The sequence below is a fragment of the Ostrinia nubilalis genome, chromosome 14 (assembly GCF_963855985.1).
Source record: "Ostrinia nubilalis chromosome 14, ilOstNubi1.1, whole genome shotgun sequence".
Lineage (NCBI taxonomy): Eukaryota > Metazoa > Arthropoda > Insecta > Lepidoptera > Crambidae > Ostrinia > Ostrinia nubilalis.
In genome coordinates, this window is record NC_087101.1 from 14,055,337 (window position 1) to 14,077,702 (window position 22,366).

Consider the following 22,366-nt stretch of genomic DNA (forward strand, 5'->3'; position numbering starts at 1 on the left):
TTTAAACTCCAGCCTTAACTGTAAACATCAAAAAGTCTTTGTCAGAATGCGATACACCTACCGACTTTCCTAGTGATCTTCCTAGGGAGGTCCCAAGTGCCGGTGTAGTGTCCGAAGCACCTGGACGTGCCCCTCGGAGCGCCCGGCAGAAAATGGCCGTTCATATCGCAGATCGGCTTAGGGTTCGGCCGCATCTCCATTGGGCGGGCGCGGGTTGGCGCCCAACGTGGTACCTGCCAGTTGCCGAGACGCTTCGGCGTGGATTCCCTGTTGAACTGCAGAGAAAATATTTATTGATGGCAGAAATAAGTCAAATACTTATGCTCTGAAACAAAATTACGTCGTGTCAGACCTTCACTGGACAACAAGACGTGGTCAGTCAATCTCAACAAAGGACTTTAATATTCCATGATCGAAATAATTTATTCATTTTCTATCTACCCAATTACACATTCTGTCTGTCAAATGCATCTACGTAAAGACGTGTATAGATATCTTAATTCATCTGTCGTTTCTTATTCATCATGTAGCTCATAGTCACAGTAGGCTTGCGCTGATTAAGTATCGAAGAGAGATCAAAAGAAGTCACATGATTTTATTTCTTATTGTGGCAGTTTTAATGCCGCCACAATAATAATAATTAAAGATAAAACATATTTTGCAGACAAGTTAATTTTTTGATAACGTCAGATACGCACACGGCATTACTTATCTCTTAACTTGCACACGGTGCACGCGCCGATAGCACGAAGCAAAAACGCACTTGCACGGCAAATCTGCGTGATTCTGCCTGTCTGTTGACATACCTACAAAGTGAACCTACTAGATCATCCTCTACTGCACCGCCACTGTAATTTGCAAACCCTCAATCAAGGAACCTGACACGCGTATTTTGATTACTCGCCGCTCCGCCGCGTGCGCACAGCACGTGACAGCGCTGTAAAATTAAATTTTAAACAACCGCAACAAATGAGATGGGATGGTGATAGCCTGATGTGTCAATCCGTCATCAGGGATAGAGGATTCCTTCCCTTGAATTGTCAACGCAATTTATGTAAGTAAAAACAGTTGCAAGATATCAAATTTCAAATTGGATATCTTTTCAGATTACATATTGGATATTTTTTCAGACACTAAGCAGTTAGATATATGCTTGTCTGTTCATATGTTGATAAGGCCAAAAGATTTTCTCTATCGAGTCCTGACTGCATTTATCTCAGATATAAAAAAACACGTGTGTAGATTAAAGTTTAATACCTTTATCTACCGATTGCAATGAAATATCGCAAAATTATGATGGTGTGCGTATAAACGCAATTACACGCTTCTGATAATGTACTTAACGTTTGATTTAAATAAAATTCAAGGTCTAGATAGCTTTGGTCTGTTTGGAACGGTCTGCGTTTTGAACTTTTTTTATTGTTTTTTTTTATTTGATTTAATTTGAACGCAATCAATAAAAGGTTATTAAAAATCAAGGCAAATTATGTCAGTTCAGAACTATTTATCAGTCCCAAATTAAGTCTAACGAACCAAAAAATATTGGCCATAGAGCAGGTGTCGGCCCCTGCAGAGCGCGTCACAATAATCATCCCCTCGAAAGGGTTGGTTATTTACATTATACGCCATACATTATGGTGCCATTCGCCAAATTATAAATGCCCGCCATAATTTAGCATTATCTTGTCAAAAGTGGATCGAAATCCTGACGTAATTAATGAGCACATTGAATTTTTATTGGGGTTTGTCTTAGAGATGAATAAACGAATGAATATTTTTAATGGCAACCGTAGTTACTTAGAAACGTTTATGTAAGTAAATGTTCTATGACTTTTATCGAAATGATTGATAAAAGCACGTAGCCGAATAAGTAGATACGAATGAAGACAGTCATACATTTTTTCTAGTTATGTTTTCATTTAAAACCATGCTTTTATAAGCCTTGGATAAGTAGCCCGCGACACGCCATACCTATCTACGGAATAAAGAATCAGACTCCCAAAGTATGTAGGTACTAACTTCTCATAAAATTACCTCGAGCCCTATAAAAATAGATTATACGAATAGACATCTATTTTTAGCCCTTTGGAAATTGATCGATATTCACAAAAGACAGTCATGGTTAGGTTACTCTAATAAAGGATTATGCTCGCTCATCATTTCAACTTCTGCTACTGTGTGTAATCAAAAAAACATTCGCAAGGAAAGCAGGTTAATGACAATGAGCCCAAAACTGTATTTTAAGTGATTTCTACAAAAACTTATGCAACAGATAAATTAAGGCCATCTTAACGCTAACAAAAATAAAGTCACTGTAACCCCATACATTACATGGGATTTCTAAAACATGACAAGTTCCTGAGCCATCATTTTTTATCGCGTCCAACAATAGACGAAAACAATTAAATGCAGATTCACTGCACTATTAGCTAAACACCAGTGGAGTAATTGTCAAACACGGATCAACACTACACACAATGGTGTAAAAAACTATCCACACCCATACAAAGTCACCCCTCTTCTCAAAAATAAAATATTCTAACAAAATACAGACGACTCTCGACTCTACATTGTCTATTTTTAGGGTTTAATATGTAATTTTGGTGATAACACTTAAGATGTTTGCAATGTAATTGGATGAAACTAAGTTGGATTAAAGGAATTACAATTTGTATGGCGCAAAAAACGAGGCTCTGGGGAGAATGGACGATGCAGGTGCGGGCACGACGCGTGGCCGGTGTCAAGCGAAGCCTGGGATTAACTTTGTTAGATTAGCTGGAGTAGAAACACGGCAAGACAGTCCTTACTATATGTACCTTACGAGTACTATAGACGATAAGTGCAAGCTGGAAAACTTATGCCTTAAAATAGTTACCTACCCTACGTCTCTGGGGCTTTTAAAAACGGTTTAAAAAACAGCTTGGTTTATTTAGTGCGTTGCTCCTGGTTTCTTATTAAGATGTTAACTTTAATCTAATTACTATAATAGCTTTTCATTGAAATATGGTACAAAATCCCCTGAAAAACATGAGGTATGTAATGCACCCTAGTACACCCTTATGGGCAGCAAGGTTCTGGAATGGAAGCCGCGTACCGGAAAACGCAGCGTGAGACGTCCTCCTACAAGGTGGACCGATGACATCATAAAGGTAGCAGGGAAGCGCTGGACGCTGGCCGCTACCAATCGATCAACGTGGAAAGCATTAGGGGAGGCCTATGTTCAGCAGTGGACGTCCTATGGCTGAAATGATGATGATGACACCCTTAGACTGTCTCTACCAGTTCTTTAGTATACCTGTCGTAAAAAGCAATAAACGGATATGTATTTTCTTTCAAGAATACAAGATTTATAACTTACTTTAAACGCTGTTACTACTTATGTAATAAACAAGTTACAAGTAATGTAGGTCGGTAACTTAAGTTTTAATACCTGCAGCAACAACATTATAAATTAGCTACTTACTTGTCCGCTATCGAAATTGAACGCCATCACAAAATAATACACAAAAATTAAAATTCAAAAACAGTCACAATTTTTTGAAGCACAACAAAATGTCAGTTGCCACAGAATAAAAAATTAAAAACTAATCGCTGCCAACACTGTTACTGGCAGGTTATGAAGTAAAGAGGTTCGTAGTTCGAACTTCGAACGGCGGAAAATTGTGAAAATGGGAGAAACTATCGGCACAACTGCGTGGTTTCCGAGGCAACGATTTCCCGACGCGTCCTGTAAAGTTTCCTAGTTGACACACGCAAGCAGGACTGTGGGGTCGACGAACTTTTCATAGCTCGCCGACTGAACTGGGCATTGACGTTTCAGTTAAGTAATTTAAATGTTTATTTAACGCTTGAAAACGTATTGTCTTTAATCAAAGGTTTTTATCTTAATTAAAAGGTACTTAAATCCGTTTCGAAACCTAACAAGTAGCTAATCGAAACTAAATATAGAATCTATCGTGTCAATGTGCAATTGCTTAGAACTTTGAAGGGAATTCTCAACTGAAAAGTTTATAAAAGCAAGTGAATCGACAAAATCTTCATTCAACTACTTATTTGCTTCGAAAATCCGCAAGCTCTTTGAACAATGTTTTATTTTTACCAACGTTAGACCTAATCATTTAGCAATATAATTATCAAAGTTGGATAATAAAACCAAATGGTTAAGCTAACTTTTGGCGGTAATTATTGTAGTTTGTTGTGACCTCCGTATCTAGATCATACACAAAACGTCTTTTTAATTACTAAATTTCATAAAAGGGACAAAATTTAACCAAATCCTAAGTATATCTTATCATCATTGCCTCTACAATATGCCTATTCTGGATTTATGGTCGGAGGCAAAAATTTAATATCGAAACGTCGTAACTATAAAAAGAAACTAATTTTCTTCGATAGAACTTCGCAGACGAAACAACCGCAATAAATCAAAAATACTTTAAGCTTCTAAATAACATTGACGTAATTAGTCAGAACAATGTGCAGATACATAACTTTTTCAGTATCTTTCGAGGTAGCGGTTGGATTGGAAGACACAGACAGCAAAGGAGCGCCTTAAAGACATGCTTATGGGGAAGGTCAGCAGTTGCTGTAGGCTGATAAAGATGAAGAAACTTTTAGAACACAGTTACTTCGAAGTGACGCATAATGAGCCATTTTATTTAGGTTTAAATAAACTGCTAAGCACACAATTGCATTTGTATTTTCCTTTCGAAAACTTTTTGTTCTGAAAACTGTCTATGCCTTCGTAGAATGCTACAAGCACCTACGTAGTACTCCACAACCTTGGCAAAAAATCGTTTTAACGACAAAAATACTTTATGAACGTAACCCTGACCGCCGTTTCGAGTCGCAAAAAACCTTAAATTGATTACGACCATTTACGAAACTGATGGCAAATGCAAAAGGCATTTCTGCAGACCATTAATACCGTTGTAAAGGGGAAACCTTTATCTGGCATGTTGCGTGTTCCCCGCGACATCGCTATAAACTAAATTAGTGTGCCGCGACCTTCGGCGGAGGAGCATGCTGCGGTTACATAGGAAAACTGAAGCGGTTGAAAAACGGATGGATTTGCCTCTACGTCATCGTCATGCAGACTGAGAGAGAGTGGATCTATGGAGATAGTTGGAGACACACATTAGGAGAATGTCTATCTTCCTGCTCTCTGGAAGGTAGTAGAACTCTCTCCTAAAGTCTGTCTACCCGCTCTGACGTGAGTGGACGACTAGGCAGCTGGAAAGTGGGACTCTCTTCCAAAGTCTGCCAGCTCTGCACTGCGGCTGGCGTAACTTGCTAAAATGCCTAGATTTGTTGAAGCTTTTCATTATTCTGATTCTATTAAGTCAATAAGTAGTCATAGTCTATTTAAATCACTGACTGAGTGCAGTGGTTGAGTGTTAGGAACATAGGATGTGGTTACATCGCGAAGTTTGACCACTAATCGCTAATCGACGAAAAGTGATAAAAGTTTTGATGTATAAATAGTAAAATCCACCTTTACCCGCGACTTGTATAACTGCTTATTACGTTAATATCGGATCGCAAAGAAAATTATCCGTGGACGTCGCACACCGGTACAGATCTGTGCATAAATTACCCGCTCTCTTGGGAGAGCCGTGACAGCACGCTAGTGATTTAAATTCAACAGTCACTCATATTTATTGGTGCTTAAACTCCACTACTATAGTTTAAAGTTAACGAGGAATACTGATTTGTATTCAAGTTACTTCGAGGCGGTCTATTTTTAGATGGTAACTTGATGAAATACAGCGCTACAGCTAGATTGCACAACTCGATGTTCAACTAACTCAACTATAGTTATCAATATATTAGTTTATTAAAGTTGATTTAATAGTGAATGTAAAAAGTAAGAAGAAATTCTAATGGATTAGTACATTATTGTGTTGATCCCCGAATCCTGAAAAATATTTGAAATAGTTATCATATTTAGTCATATTTAGAATATCTTAACACTTAAATGCTACTTAAATTACAGCCAGGTGGTTCTAGGTTTGATGGGTTCTCCGGTGGCATATCAGCTACAAACAAAGGAAAGTACAAGGGAAACTTCCTTGTGATTTACAACGCTATAAAAACTCAGACTTGAATTTGTCCGCTCCTAAGCTTCAGCTGCAGCTCCTTAATATTAACCGTAACTGTAACTATAACCGGTGTTTTTGTATGGATTTCGGCAGACTTTTGACGTTTGTTTTTTTTTTTTTTTTTTTTTTTATGTGATAGGAGGCAAACGAGCAGACGGATCACCTGATGGTAAGTGATTACCGTCGCCCATAGACACCCGCAGACCCAGGGGCGTTACAGGTGCGTTGCCGGCCTTTAAGGTAAAGATACGCTCTCCTCTTGAAAGCTTGTAGGTCGTATCCGTCCGGAAACACCGCAGACGACAGTCCATTCCACAGTTTGGTTGTACGGGGCAGGAAGTTTCTAGAGAAACGTACTGTTGTGGACTGCCAACCATCTAAGTGATGGGGGTGGAAGTGCAGTTATGGTTAAAGTAAGATGGTGCAACCCAGTGTTAATAATTTTAAATTTTATTTCAAACTTAATTAGAGTCTACAGGAGCCATTTCAAATGCTATATTCGTAGCAGTAAGACTGGTTCCAAATAAAACATGTATCTATCCTCTCTCCCCATTAAACCAAGTACTTCAAGGCACAGGTGTCCCATCCCGGGCTCCAACCCGGGACTCTTATTAGCGGGCGCACCTGATCCCGGATCGATAGGCGGGGCGACGCGGGATTGGCCGGGGCGGAGTCGGAGGCTGGGAGGACCGGGATACACCGGGACAGGACAGAAAATGGAAGTTACAGCTGCTTTTTCGAAGCAGTATTTAAAAAAAAATAACCCTGTCAACTCTATGTGATCCCATACATCGACCGCCTCTGTGGTCTAGTGGTAAGCTTCAGACGCCCTCTGCGTCCAGGGTTCGATTCCCAGTGGGGGCAGATTTTTCTGTTCGGTTTGGTTGGTGGTAGGGCTTGTTCTAAGTCCGCCTGGCTAGCTACCACCATCTTACCTAAGTCTGTCGCCATAACAACAATGTTAACAGGATTGTTGTGTTCCGTCAGAGAGGTAAGATAGCCAGTTCCTCCGTGGTTGAGGATTCCGGGTGAAGCTCGCTTCCACCTTCAGCCTGATCGTCACTTAACATCAGGTGAGATACAGACTAAGAGCTTCCTCGTTGTGGATAAAAAAAATACGGATTCTGGTGCTGAAAACAACAACTTTTTATATTGGACCTACCTACTATATTAAAATCTCAAAATATAATGTCTTCGTGCTAATTAAACGATCTAACTAATATGAAAAAAAATTACCACTTAGGATTCGCTACCTCTGAAAAGTGAAAAGCGTCTAGCTTACCAGCCACTGAAACAAAAGCTGATTGCATGACAACATTATAACGGACTTTGAATGATAAATACTAATAACAAAATTCGAAAGTCACGACATAATTACAATGTAACATGTGTCTTTAGATGACGAATAATCCGCGCATTTAAATACTATCTATAATGCCGTGATATCGTATCGGGCAGTTAAGGCAGACAACGGGATTAGTAAACACCTGCACAGCCTAACGACAATATGGCATAGTGTTAATTACTGCAATAGTTTTTATGATAGTAAGTTTTTTTTTACGCAGGACAAGGAATTTAACCGCAATCGTACCTGGTGTTAAGTAATATGCAGTCTAGGATGGTACATATCTGCCCTGTATGTGCCTATTCACTCTCGCCTTGATAAGGCCCGGATTATAGTGTTCAGGAAAAACAGCAGCAGAGTTCTAGTTAAAGTTCCCAATACTTTTCAGTCAACCACTCGATGACACAGACATACCTACTGAAAGCTTTCAAATTGTTAAACAAATAAAATAAAAATATTTATTGGCTTTGTATTTCTTTTACAACCTAAGTAGAGTTTCAAAATCTTTCAGTATGTCCTACCCACAAAGCGATTGGTTTCATAAGCTTGCAATTAGAGTAGAAGGGGTACTTATTTCAGGTAATGTGCTCGACTACTGAACGGATTCAAATATACCTACAGCCATGGACCTATAAAAAAAGGCGGACGGAACTCGCGCTACAACAAAACTGTGACGCAAAATTTTGGCGTTTGTCTATTGTGTGAGTGAATTTAGGGATGCCATGTTAGCCAAAAAATTTTACCCATTTATTTTAAGAAAAACATAGATCGGCAGATGTTGGAAATGTAGACAGAATTATTCCGTGCCATTTTAAAAGGATGAAAGGTGAATGCGTTGAGGTAGGCGCGAAATTTTCAATGTTCAAATTTTCTTACATTGTTTGCAAGTCAGTGTGTCAGGGTATGTACATAATGTTGATTAAAAATGATTCACGCAGTTACAAATTACGAATCTTGTGTACATTATAATCATAATCTTATGCATCATCAATATATTACACCGGTCAACAAAAAAAAAATTTTTTTTTGCGCATGGATTTTACTTATTATATTCAGATTATACAGGGTGTTAGGTAAATGGGTATATGAGCCGACACTAGCCCATGTTAACATATGCATATAAATGGTCTGGTGAAGTCAGAAAATTGATATCATCATTTTAATTATTTTAATTTTCATACATATCTGATTTTATAAATTTTATTTTGTATGAACATTTAAAAAATTAAAATGATGATATCAAATTTCTGACTTCACCATACCATTTATATGCATATGTTAACATAGGCTAGTGTCGGCTCATATACCCATTTACCTAACACCCTGTATAAGCAAATTTATATAAAAAGTGCGATTACAAATCGAAAATATTTGCTTTTTAAAGAGTTATAGCGATTTGAATTTTCCATCTTCATAGAAGAATGTCTCTAAAGATGCACGTCACATTCTCATTGGGATATATTTATAGATAATTATGGGGGCTTATTCGCAAGAACAAGGGGCACGCTTTCATCAAAATATAGTGGGATTTGAGAGATGACGTTACCAAGGCCAGTAAACTGAAAGCATGATAGGGTTAGATTTTTATGAGAAAAATCTTCTATAGAACATGACAGGAAATTAGAACTTTTCATTTTTAATAAATATTTGGACTCTATTTTAAATTTTCTCTTGTGAAAATGAGTCTTAAATGGATGTTTGGTATGTTTTAATAATTAGAAAGAATGAAAGAAAGAAAGAAAAAAATACATTTGGCAACTAATTAAATCCTCTCTATGTTCATGTTTCATACATTCATTGATATGAATTTTTCTATTTTTTACACATAATAGCAAATTCAGAACAATTTTTTGTTGTTATTCTTATTTCTAGGTATTAAAGCAATAAAAATAAGCTATGCATAACCCGTGCGCAAAAATGCTGTAGACAGTTGTTATTATTATCTCTGAAAGATTTTTTTTAACATACAACCTGACACTGACTTGCAATCAATGTAAGAAAATTTGAATTTTGCAGTTCCACATTTTTGGGAAGGATCAAATTTGCCTATGAAAATATATCCCATTAAAACACAATTATTATGATAAATTATTTTATTTCCATAGTATGCGTAATAAATAACTAAAAAGTCCTAAAATTATTATTAATTTCCCTTATTTCGGGTAATTTTCCCACGTAAATAACTGAGAACACTGGTCTTTGACGTATTATTTTTTCGAGTGAATGACGTTTGATTTCAATTAATTTCAATATTTTAATATCGGGAAATAAGTGATTGGATTATTATTTTGCCTGTGAAATGTGATTCCTTAATTTTTGTTTGTTCGAACAGAACGGTTTTTACACAATTTCATCACACAAGACATGTCGTATTCGTGTTGTTTTTTCGCTGCTTAAATGTGTCAACTGTGTGAAGTTTGCACTCGAAGTGGTGTAACAGGGTGTGAATGTGTGCGTGCAGGCCTGTACGTACAGGCAAGCTGGTGTATCCTAATGTCACAGTATTTTGTTGATGAGAATCCGTCCGACTTTTTTTATAGGTCCATGCCTACAGCACAATACTTTAAAAAAAAATGACTTCGTTGTCGAAGTTCCGGGCTAAAGCTAACTCAATTTTGAAGGACATATTATTAAAACACGACCTCACTGCATCCTGCACCTCATCTTGTATCCTCCGCTATTTGCACAAGCGCCGCCCTCCGAGAGGGCTGGCCCGGCCCTCTGACGTCATATAACCGGAGGGATGCTGAGGGCACTCTCAGTGTGATCAGTGTGGTGAGAGGAGTGTGTGAAATGGTGCGGTAGTGTCATTGGACATTGGTGATAGTGGATTGTGGAATTTTTGAAAGAGAAATTTCAAAAGGTGTGGTTGCATTTGTAAATTACTTCTGTTTTTATCTTAAATTTTTTCCCTTTCTTCTCTTTCTGTAAAGTTATGTAATTATGCATTTTGGGGGATAATTTCTGGAACAAATTTTCCACATCTAATATTAAGTACCTAGTACCTATTTGAATCTTAAATAGAAGCAGGTAGAATCATAAGATTTGAAGATTGTGAGTAGTGTATAGCAGAAACCATTCGAAATCACTTATTATTAATCTAGGTGACTATGGAGAAGTAATAAAAATGTAATATTGTTTACTACGACTATGTTTATGTTGTAAGTATTGACTAAGGGTGATAAAGGCCACTCGTGATAATCCCCACAAAAGTAGAGCTACGAGTATATCCTCACCTCGACCAAATACTGGTGTTTAGATTTAAAATATAGTATCATAAAGTATGTATTCATTTTTATTGTTTCTCTACACAGCAGAGATATGCACTAAACACCAACTTGAAAAATACTAAAGTTACCATTTGAGTAAAAAAGTTTGCATAATATTCATTCTTCTGAACTTACCGCAACACAACACAAAAGTAAAAATTATATTTGTTTATACAAGATAATAGAGACAAATAACGTCGGAATTCACAGAGGAATGGAAGTGCCCACAGGAACGATAAGGAGAAGAAAGACAATTTAACAGATTTACATTCTCAATTGAAAATTAGAATGCAACCCACAAAGGTTACATCCATCTGATCCTGCCCTTCAAAGGACACTCAATGAATATCTTAAGAATACTCCAAGGATGCTCTGACCACGTCCTAACCCTTGACACGTTTGTTTTGATCCCAAATCTAATTGAACCACAAGAAGGGTGTATAAATAATAAGTTCGCACCTCCTAAGCGGGCCTTTAGGGGATAATAAATCCGTATTTATTCTTTTTATATCGCCCCCTGTGTAGTGGATGGGGTAATCGAATCACGATCAACCCGTATCGAATCCATTCGACTTGACTACTTGATATTATTGCTCTATGTCTATACATTATTAATTCTTACTGGTCTAAAACTAAAATTGCAAACCTTAAACTACCTAGGAACTAAAGTAGTATCTCTACTGCTTAAGTATGTCATAAGGGTTGATACCTACTCGTAGTGCATTGGGTAGTAGAGTCAAATTTTGAGCGACTATTTTATATTACGCACAGTGGCGGATTTACCAGCAGGTGGAGTAGGCTGAAGCCTAGGTCGGCAAATTTTAAGGGGCGGCAGATTTACTTAGTTCATAATTATTTTTTACATACACAAAGTAGGTACGTATTTCGGATATGAATATATCAATATTCGCTAGGCCAGTCAAATAAGATCCAACATCCTACGGGCGGCAAATCTGTAAATCCGCCACTGATTACGCATATTTTAAGAAACGGAACTTAAACCTTGGGAGCAAAAGAGTGTCTTAATTTTAAAGTGTACTTTTGTGGCAGCTTCACCATGAAGAGCTGGCTAGAAGCGACCGGTATGGAGGACTCTCTGCCCTGCATGCTGGCGGAACCCAGAGAAGCATTGCTGCCCATCACTGGCAGAGAGAACCTGGCACCAAGGAAGAGGTAGGGCACCTTACTTACTTATTACTAACTTTAGTAAAACAAAAAGTCTATGTTCTTAGACATAGGAACAATACGTATGCAGTCGTTTATCTTTTCAATACAATGAGCTGAGCACATATCTAGTAATTGACAAAATTAATACAGTGATACAGGCGACGTCACATGCACCTAAAGCTGAATACTGTAACATCTTATGTAGTTGTAAAAGTTGCTATTTGGCATAGGTAGGTAGTCTATATGCTTTCGATGCTGTTAGTGACATAATAATATGTAGGTGCCAACCAACTATTGTTGAATCTATTGCCTTAAAAATTGAAAGCAGTCGACCCTACAATTGAAACATAAACTTTGCTATAGGTAATTGCCACACTAATAATACTTGATTTTGATTCTTAATATTTTATTTTATTTATTTATTTATTTATTTATTATTCATTATTGAGCAATTACATATTTGATCCAAATAGCGTCCTAAATCCTCTTTAGGTTTGTCTCTTTAGGTTGTAAATAAAACGTGTTTATATCCGTTGTATAGTACCCATAGTACAAACTTTGCTTAGTTTGGGGCTAGCGGCGCAGTGTAAAATGTGCAAGGATTTATTATTTATTTATTCCTTCTTCACAGAGAAAGAACTCTCGAGCCCTGCGCCCTATCAGAAGAAGCGTACCTCTCCAGCGGGCCAGGGTCGCCCTGTGCCGGTCTATCCAGGGAAGAACGGAGGAGACGGCGACGAGCTACCCTGAAGTACCGCACCGCCCACGCCACCAGGGAACGGATCAGGGTGGAAGCCTTCAATGCAGCTTTTGCAGCTCTTAGGAGACTGTTGCCGACTCTGCCTCCAGATAAGAAACTGTCCAAGATAGAGATCTTGAGGCTGGCTATTTGTTACATTGCGTACTTGAACCATGTGCTGGAGGCTTGAGTATTATTGTGGTATCACATGATCTTATTCTTGAAAATTTTGGGAGGTTTATAATACTTTTTTTTACTTTCCAGACAGTCAAACAGCATTGTGAATGGGTCAAAGCTTGTATCTAAAAATCATTCACTAACACTAAACATTTAAACTTACTTGAATGAAAATGTTTTGTAATCTCAAATTGGACCTTTACTTGGTCGTTCAAATTTTAAGGGCATAATAGAACTGCACCAATCTCCTACAATATAAATTCTTGGATATTCTTCAGCTTTATCTGCGATAGTAAGGTATTATAAGGTACATATTGAGTATTGAGTATTGAGAGTCTGGCTAGTTCTTCGTTAGTAATTAATTTAAATGAAAATAAGACGTAATTCACTCGCAGTAAGTACATTTATCTTATATAATTTCTAGTCATTAAAATGTGATAGCGAAATATCTCTCCATAAACTTTCAAAGACAATGTGCCAAAGTCTTTAGTGCCTATTTAATTTCTAGTCATTTTAACTTTCATCTGTATATGTAACTGGTTTAATTATTGCAAATCGTTTATAGGTTTCTTATTAACTTAACTAATTTCGAATTTCGTTTGTTAAATTTTCCTGAATTTTCTTTGCTATAAACCTCACAGAGCCCGAGACCTTTCCAACGAATGCAAAACCGTGGAAATCGGTTCGTGCGTTCGGGAGTTATAGCGCCAGGAAGGAAAACCCGACTTATTTTTATATAGTAGATTTCATTATTGCACGTTTCTAGTCAAAGTAACTCAATGTTTATGTAAATAAAAATAATTAATGTAAATTACTTGTAGTGATGTCTTCCTTTCCTTATCGTGTATTATATTTTTAGTTGATAAATTAACTTGGTTGTTCATGTATTTTAGTAGTAGGGTATTATACATAATAACAATAAACTAGATATTCGTTATGAAATCGTTTTTATTTACTAATATTTACAAGTGGACCCTTTCTATAATTGATATATTCGATCCTATTATTAACAATTGCTATTATTATACTTAAATACCTATATTGTTACACTTATGACTAAAATCGTATTTCTTATTTTAAACGGTATAATATCATTATTGGCTATTTATTTAAGCACTGAATTCTTAACAAATAAAACATAAATAGCCTTCAAGATCTGTCTGAAATCACGTAGAGCTAACACTATGAACGGCGGCAGGTCAAGTTATTTAAGTAGCATAAAAATACTGGGAAGAATATCATTCCGTGCGTGAAACCAAGAATAACCACACTGAAGAACATTCTGAAGAAGAATACCTCAATGATTTGCGTATACGAGAATGCTAAAACTATGATCGGGATGTTGGTAAACGTGATTCCAGTGATGATCGTGGATCCTACTCTTTTCAAAGCATCTTTGATTCTCTCATCCGAGGGTTCAGTACTCGTAGAGTAGGCATAGGCGATATGACTACAGAACTCTACAGCAATTCCTATAGAGACGATGAGGTTCACACACGACACAGCATTCAGAGGGATGTTCCATATGAACATTACGCCCATCATGTTGATCACAACCATGATCGCGGTGAACATCACAGCAAAAGTCGTCAAGAAGTTAAATCCTGATGCTACCAAATTGAAAACGACGGCTCCTATCAAACAGTATCCTATAGAAGCAAAAGTATCCCACCACATAGTCAAATACTGCTCGTAAAACACGTAAAAGATGGAGTAAGGGAAAACTTCGACTTCTACGCCTATCAACTCTTTGATTCCTGTCGAAATATTAGCACTAATCTCGTAGCCGTACTTGACAGCGGTTATGTAATCTTGCGAAGACGCTAAAGCATTATGATATGCCATGAAATTTGTATCGTGGACAGTCGCTCGTCCTTCTGAATCTAGCAGATAGTTCACAGCGCTGAAGTAACTAGCTAAACCTCCCCTGTTACACTGTTCGTTAGGAGTGTCACGCAAGAAGAATGGAATGTACTTTTCAAAAGCTTCGGCCGAGGGTCGCAAGCCACCGGCCCATTCGTCTCTACTTATTTCGCAGAACTGACACTCTGCAGATTGGTCCATACTGCTACAAAAGCTGCCATCCGTAGTGTTGTATTTACAGCAAGCACCGGGCAAACCGGTCCAATCGATGAAATCGTCAATCCAAGAATTTGAACTTCTCGCAACGTACGTTATATCACTGTGTAAAGAAGCTAAAAAGATCTGTGTTATGAGAGATGTCTCGTTGCAAAGTCGGCCGCCACAGATTGCATTCTGGTGCTCAACATTGGTGAAGTTAAGTCCACCTTTCAAGACGAAATAGACTGGAGGTCCGAATTGCAATAGTTCAGCGACAGCCTGCAAATAACGATAGACGTACGAATCAGTAGGCAAAGCCATTTCTTGGTCCAATCCTATTTCTATACTGGGAATCAGAATTATGCTTACTGATGTGAGAGCAACAAAAAATATTACCACTACTATTTTTATGCTCGGTTTCAGCAGAATATTGGCATATGGTTCCATCAGCCTCTTGGTCACACCTTGATGAGGTGTTTCAGAGTGGAGAGGATCAGTGTCATCCAAAACCTTCTTTTGAACGCAAAATAAAACATCTAAGCGTTTTTGTGAGACTCTTTTGTAGTCAAGTGATACTATAGCTACGACAGTAGTAATTTGAAAAACGAACAAGAAAGCTAAAGAAAAACTAGCGAAAATAGCGAACGTTACAACAGCAGGGAAATTAGCGAGAGAACCAATTGCGAAACAAGTAATTTGTGTCACCGAAGAAACGAAAATTGAGGGCCCAACTGTGCCCATCATTTTCGAAAACACGAATTTTCTTTTCATTTCGAAATCAAAATTTTCATTATAATCGTCATAGCTCTTTAAATTACTTTCTATTTCGTGCAAAGTATTTATCATAAGGAAAACGTTATCGATACCAATTGAAAGTATGAAAAATGGTATCACGTTGATTGCTAATAAAGTAGCAGTGATTTGAAGATAACCCATCATTCCCATCGCACAGAAAATCGACGTGACTACAACTAAAATACTACCAATTGCTACTAAAACTTTGCTGTCGACTAGCCACGTCCTAAAAGACCTTTTGTGTCCTAATGCAAATATGACATAGACAAACATTATTATGTAACTGATTGCAATTGGCACAGCCTCGGCCACCGAAACGCGTATTATCTCATCTTCTATTGATCGCTCCGCAGCAAAAGCCAATTCAATAAAGTCTGGCTTCGAGTTCGCCTCATATGCATGCATAAAGTCTAAAAACCTTTGCTCCCACTCTAATACAGGTACGAGATCGTCTTCTAAAAGAAAATTGCTCAAAGGCAAATTGATAGTCAAAGTAGTTGCACTGAGCACATTATTGTCTTCAAACCCTCCTAAAGAGAGCTCCGGTTCTGAGCCTCCTCCCCACGGTGCCATACAGTTCAGAGCAAAATGGTTGTTTATACAACCCATCATCGTATCAAGATACGTTACGTTATTGATGTTACCGGCATCTTCACCGAAATAAGTAGCAACTGACATAGTAACGCACAGATCAATATCCGACTTGTCGCCTGGCATACGAAGAGGAGCGTAGCACACTTGATCTAAGGTGACGCTGCCGGCGGTCAAGGCCTTTATATCGGACTCTAGTTTTATTAACTCCTGCACAGCTTCAAATCTAAATGCTGGGCCATATGTAATACTCGAGTTTGTTGCATTATTGAAAATTGTGAAAGGATCCAACTTCACTGTCAAGAACACTTGCGAAGTCCGGTAAAAAGGTCCGAATCTTGAATTAAAATATTCCAACTCCTGTCGACTGCGAGATTCAGGTGCTGACCAAAGTTCGATAGGGTTCGATGTAAGTCTGAGGTTGAACACTCCGAAGATCATTCCGAATCCAACCCATGAAGTAAGCATAAGTACGAGAACGGCATGACTCGCTGAGAATGCACCAATGCCAGCGAAGATATTTTGGAAGACACGAGTAATTCTGTTGCCGCCTGACGATTGCGAAGGCTTAGAGGTTCTTCTTACTTCTATTACAGTTAGGGTAGCAAATATCAAGATAGCAAGTGCGAAGAACCCAATGCCGACATAAAAAGAAATACAGTTAACTGACAAGAAAACTGTGCAAGATTCCGTGACGACTGGCTCGTTGCCCACCGGGCAAGTGCTGAAGCAATCGACGCAGCTGCACGGCAGGTCTCCTGGTAGAGTCTCGTTGCATGGAGGCGCTCGCACACTCATCGAATCTTCAGGCGTCTCCCATTTTAGGAAATTGACTTGAACAGGAGCTAGTGGATTCTGACTCTTGTCGCCTGTGAAGCCGAACCATGCTTCTGGGGTGCACTCGGGTGCGTTCCCGCACATCATATTGATAGCCGGCGTTCCCGTTTGAGGTAATATCACTCCAGCACAAGACGCGTGCGCGCCATCCATGAAGTCCTGATACATTCTGTAGTCTACCTCGTTAACGTACCGCGTGTTATTCGTGCCGAGACCTTCATATACAGTGACGAATCGGGACTGATCCGGTGAGCAGTTCATCTCGCAGATCTGTCGGGCGAAATTGCGGAAGCAGATTGGGCAACGGCCGAGGACTCCATCCGCTAACAGCAAGCTCTCCGTCATCCCGCGTAATTGGTCCAATGCGCAGCAAACACGGATCTGGTCGTCTGGTATCGGCTCTCCATTCTCGTCTGTGGCCAATTCTGGACATCTGTGTCTGATTATAGAAACAGCTTCTGCAGCGTCTTCAGGTGACAGCCCATTGACCAGCGGAGGAGCTTCTTCATCAACGGGACAATTTTGTGGGAACCCTCCCACCGAATAGCACTCCCCTCGCATTACGCATTTTGCTGAGGTCTGCCCCAACAGGAACAACAATGTCACAGTAATTAAAACAGGCTTCATTTTGGAACTTGTAACGTTTTTTTATAAACTGTTCATGATCCCACGACGAGTCGCTCACACTGGCTCTCGTTACGAAATGATCGACTAATTTGGACCACGGGTAAATTAGACGTCAATATCGATACGTTATCTGGAATTAACTGAGATAACTGACATGATAATTACGACGTATGTGACTAAGTAACAGTCCAAATTTCTTACGATAATTTTAGATAACGTTAAATCGGGAGACGCAGTGGACGCAGGTGTCGAGAGGGGCGTCCTTGGGGAATACGGGGAGCAAGCTCCCTGCAACACAGCTGCTTGCCTATTCGTACATCTCCATACATATAAACGAGCCAATAATCTGCGGCTCGCTTCGATCGCACCTCTTGTTAAATATTTACCGAATGTTGGCGATAAAAATAACATTTGCAGCGCACACGAGAAATTCACATCAATATTCGTGTTACGATGTCGTTCTCGTAAAATATGTTAACACTGTACTTACATGGAATGGAAGAGCCTATTGGACACGAAATCCTTATAGATAGAGTACCTACCTATACCTACCTAGGAAGACTTCTTGAAAATGTTTAAACTTAAGTAAACTCAGTAAAAAAATAAAACTCAGTAAAACTCATTTATTTCTGTAAATAGGCTTAAAAAAGCACTTTTACACGTCCCAGTATTAACCCTAACACTGCTTCAGGACAATAAATAAATGGGCCAGTGCTGAGAAGAAACAGCGCAAGAAACTCAGTCACTATTGTCAGCCTCTTTTTCAAAGGTTTACAGGCTTTCAAATGTACAAAGTTATAAATATTTATGCGAGCTAGGCAGTAACGCATCCCAAACATTTTTATCTTTTAAATAATCATCGACTTTATAGTACGTACCCAATCTGTACGATAGCACAGTACCTACTAAGTACTAATACCCAATTTAAATGCGAAAGAAACTGTCCTTGCTGTGTTGATGATTTAAAAGCCTGCTTCACTGTACAACTTAAACAGATTTCAATAAGCACATTAGATGTTCAATTGACCAGCGACATAATGGCAATAGAACTCCGTCGAGGGGAATGTAATGGATTCTTAACTCGGTACGGACTCAGGAGCACGTGTGCGTTGAATTAGATTGGAAATTAGGGAACTGTTAACAGTTTTAGATCGTTTTCAAATACAATTACGGTCTTTTATTGGATAAAAGAATGAAGATCTTTGGAATTTGATATCGTACTTTCGCGCCTAACAAATGAAGTGGAAATTAATATAATCGAATGAAAGGTGTAATAAATGTCTAATTGGGCAAAATATTAAAATTCAACCTTTACTTCATTAATTTTTTGTGAGAATTGAGTTTAATTAAATGTCCCAAGCATAAATGAATCTCGTAATCATGTAGTATTTTTTTGTTTTTCATACAAGAAAAACGATACCTTAACGAGTACGATATTAAAATTTGTTCGTGCTACGGGTATTGAACAAATCGTTAACGTAGTCTGAAAGTAAGTGCTACCTACTGAGCTCAAAGCCAAATTACTTATGAACCTACCTAGTTCACTAGTTCTATAGCTACTTATAGAGTAAAGTTAAGTAAAAGTAAGATGTAGGTAACTCATCATTACTATTCCATTAAGAAAGTGGTCCCATCTTTCACACCCCCACACGTTATCCACCAGCGGCAAATTCCCAAATTAGCTAATCAATTAGTGATTACTGGAGAATGGGCGTTGACAAGCCGCGTGTGGGAGACAAATCGCCTATCGCAGCCTTGGGAAATCAGCATCGCATGGTAATTGATATGGAATAGAGGGGTGACTGGACCATTCACACGGTCCAGTAGTTGTGATGAGATTGGGGTATTGGACTAAGAATTGAAAGTTTGGCTAGCAAGTAGTAAAGAAACTCATGTTTTAACTTATAAGGAACCTTGAAAAAAAAGTTAGGATGATAGCCGGTAGGAAGAAAAAACTACCGTCACACAGTAGTTTGATTTTAAAAATAGGTGGACATACGATCGAAAGTCATAATTTCACCGAAACAAAAATTGTTTTGGATAGCATTTTGAATGCTGATCAACATTTGTCAATATGCATTTTTCGATAAAACGAGCCTTTCATGCTTAAAAAAAATATGACAAGAAAATTTGTATGGAGAAAAATCTTTTTTTTTTCTGGCTACTGTTGCAAACTGTAGCGGTCAAACCTTATGTAGTCGTAAGTACCTATGGTGCCTAACATTACTACATAAATACTTTTTGCGGGCACGCGCGGCGAAGCGAGTAATGGACATGCAAAATTTTAAATATTTTTATTTATTCATTATTGATTTTAATGCACTTAAAGTAATTATTAATAGATAAATATACTTAGTCTAACTTACTACAGCCCCCTATTACCTCATTTCACGCTAAAACCTTTAAACTGGAACCTAAGTTTGTAGGTACTAGGTAGTCTAAGTTGTTTTTATTGTCATTATAATATTCACTACTGGTCTACTGGTTATCGTTTAAGATAGATTAGGTAGATATCAACTCTTTACCTAGGTATATACCTACTTCTTGGCACTTATAATACCGACATACATGATTAAAAAAAGTCTTCAAGCAAGAACCCTTGACTTCAATGGTTATGAAAGATTTTTTAACTTTCTAGAGTAGTCCTGAATAGATCCTTAAATCATTTTGACTGTCATAATCGATTACAGTAGGTAGCGGGATAGTTTCAATTTTGATAGAACTGTAATTTCCAGTTCTTCTGTTGAATAGTCTTATACTTTCGCAAAAATATTTTTTTTTTTGGCTCCTTTAAAGAGGTGTAAGTTTCTTTCCCTTCGTCTTAAAAGATAACGTACATAACACCTTTATAAGTAGCCTCAAACATAAAGCATAAAGCATACCTTTACCCAATCATCGAACTGAGAAAAATCTGAAATCCGACATTTATCACCTTCTTCCATTCATGTCTTCAATTATTATCTTCGTTCGAAAAACAATCAAAAAAAGATATTTTAGCCTATTCACTTATCTTGATCAGAGTGTTCAAAATAATCAAAGTCCATCACATACTTACTTTTTCCGAAAGAATCCAATAGGCAGGTTTGCAGTACACAAAAATGTTATCACATTATCTGCACCATGTATCAGTAGTTTTTGTGTACGTTAGCTGGCATATAAAACTATAGGTAGAGGTGTACATAATGAATCTGCAATAATGTGTGGCAATACGGCTCGGAAACGTGGCCTCTCAATATAGGCCTTATAAATAAGCTCAAAATTGCACAACGTGCTATGGAGAGGGCTATGCTCGGTGTTTCTTTACAAGATCGAATCAGAAATGAGGAGGAGATCCGTAAACGAACCGAAGTCGTTGACATAGCCCAACGGATTAGCAAGCTAAAGTGACAATGGGCAGGGCACATAGTACGCAGAACTAATGGCCAATGGGGCAGCAATGTTCTGGAGTGGAGGCCACGTACCGGAAAGCGCAGCGTAGGACGTCCACCCACAAGGTGAACCGACGACCTCATAAAGGTAGCAGGAAGGCGCTGGATGCAGGGCACCACCAAGCGGCCATTGTGGAAATCATTGGGGGAGGTCTATGTTCAGCAGTGGACGTTCTATGGTTGAAATGATGATGGATGATGAATAATGTGTAGAAGAGGGTTACGGATATTTCCATTTATGATGGAATTATTTGACTAACTGAATGGAGAGCCATAAAAATGTATTGTTTGCTATTTTTTTTTTATGTGATAGGAGGCAAACGAGCAGACGGATCACCTGAGCTATATGGGTTGAAACCCTTACTGAACCCACTACCTACTGTAATCGATTATGACAGTCAAAATGATTTAAGGATCTATTCAGGACTACTCTAGAAAGTTAAAAAATCTTTCATAACCATTGAAGTCAAGGGTTCTTGCTTGAAGACTTTTTTAAATCATGTATGGTCGGTATTTATTATAATGTCGGTATTATAAGTGCCAAGAACTAGGTATATAGGGTCCTTCTAAATCAGCTACGTTCCGTTTAATGGGAGCATGTATACGTCACACTGAATACGTTCCCAAAGTTTGAGCCAAAAATTCAGGCTAGTTTCCGAGATAATTAAGGAAACAACTTTATTTCTTATCAACCCAATACAACACCCTGTTCAGCTGATTCACTACTACACTGACAAAAATCCGCACGCACACGAGCTTACGTAATGGCCGCCATTGCGCTTGTGCTGCCGTTGGGCCACTGGCCGCGAACACAAGAGTGCCGCCGGACGACGGACCGGGCGCCACACAAGCTATTCTAGGGCTACTACTAGTTATTTAAGGAATTAAATTAAGCAGAAAATTAAAGTTTATTTATTTTTGGTAACATAAAAAAATCTTATGTGGTAAGTACTTATTTAGTGGCCTTAATGGAATGATGTTTATTCAAAAGTTCGTTAAAATACTTTTGCGCTTGTAAAAATCTTTTATTTCAAACGTAGCAACGAAACGAAGCAAAAAAGTTAGTTGCCGAAATCAATGACTTATTTTTATGCCATACACAAATGGGATAGTTACCATGACTATGAAATTTAGAATTACGGTTATTATTACGATAAAGCAGGCACATTTTTCATGTTAATTTTAATCGCTTAATATCCCCTTAGCAAATTAAAAATGTGATTCGTAAT

At 38.1% G+C, this 22,366-nt stretch overlaps 3 protein-coding genes across 4 annotated transcripts in view; 1 reads left to right on the plus strand and 2 right to left on the minus strand.

Moving 5' to 3' along the window:
• LOC135078232 (uncharacterized) overlaps positions 1-3,555 on the minus strand; it is a 154,524-nt gene extending 150,969 nt beyond the window's left edge. For both annotated transcript variants that reach the window (XR_010258583.1, XM_063972833.1), the window contains exons 1-2: positions 3,464-3,555; positions 62-275 (exon numbers count right to left, since the gene is read on the minus strand). The gene's annotated coding sequence lies outside the window, so the exon portion shown is untranslated. The remainder of the gene's footprint in view (positions 1-61; positions 276-3,463) is intronic.
• Positions 3,556-10,227: 6,672 nt separating this feature from the next.
• LOC135078246 (helix-loop-helix protein 1) lies at positions 10,228-12,897 on the plus strand. Its single transcript, XM_063972847.1, has 3 exons — positions 10,228-10,309; positions 11,766-11,888; positions 12,514-12,897. Exons 2-3 carry the CDS (start codon positions 11,773-11,775, stop codon positions 12,809-12,811), a joined length of 414 nt encoding a protein of 137 aa, XP_063828917.1. The 5' UTR covers positions 10,228-10,309; positions 11,766-11,772; the 3' UTR covers positions 12,812-12,897.
• An 831-nt stretch (positions 12,898-13,728) lies between these two features.
• On the minus strand, positions 13,729-17,732 carry LOC135078206 (NPC intracellular cholesterol transporter 1 homolog 1b-like). The gene has a single exon (XM_063972792.1). It carries the CDS (start codon positions 17,707-17,709, stop codon positions 13,981-13,983), a length of 3,729 nt encoding a protein of 1,242 aa, XP_063828862.1. The 5' UTR covers positions 17,710-17,732; the 3' UTR covers positions 13,729-13,980.
• Between the last annotated feature and the right edge of the window lie 4,634 nt (positions 17,733-22,366).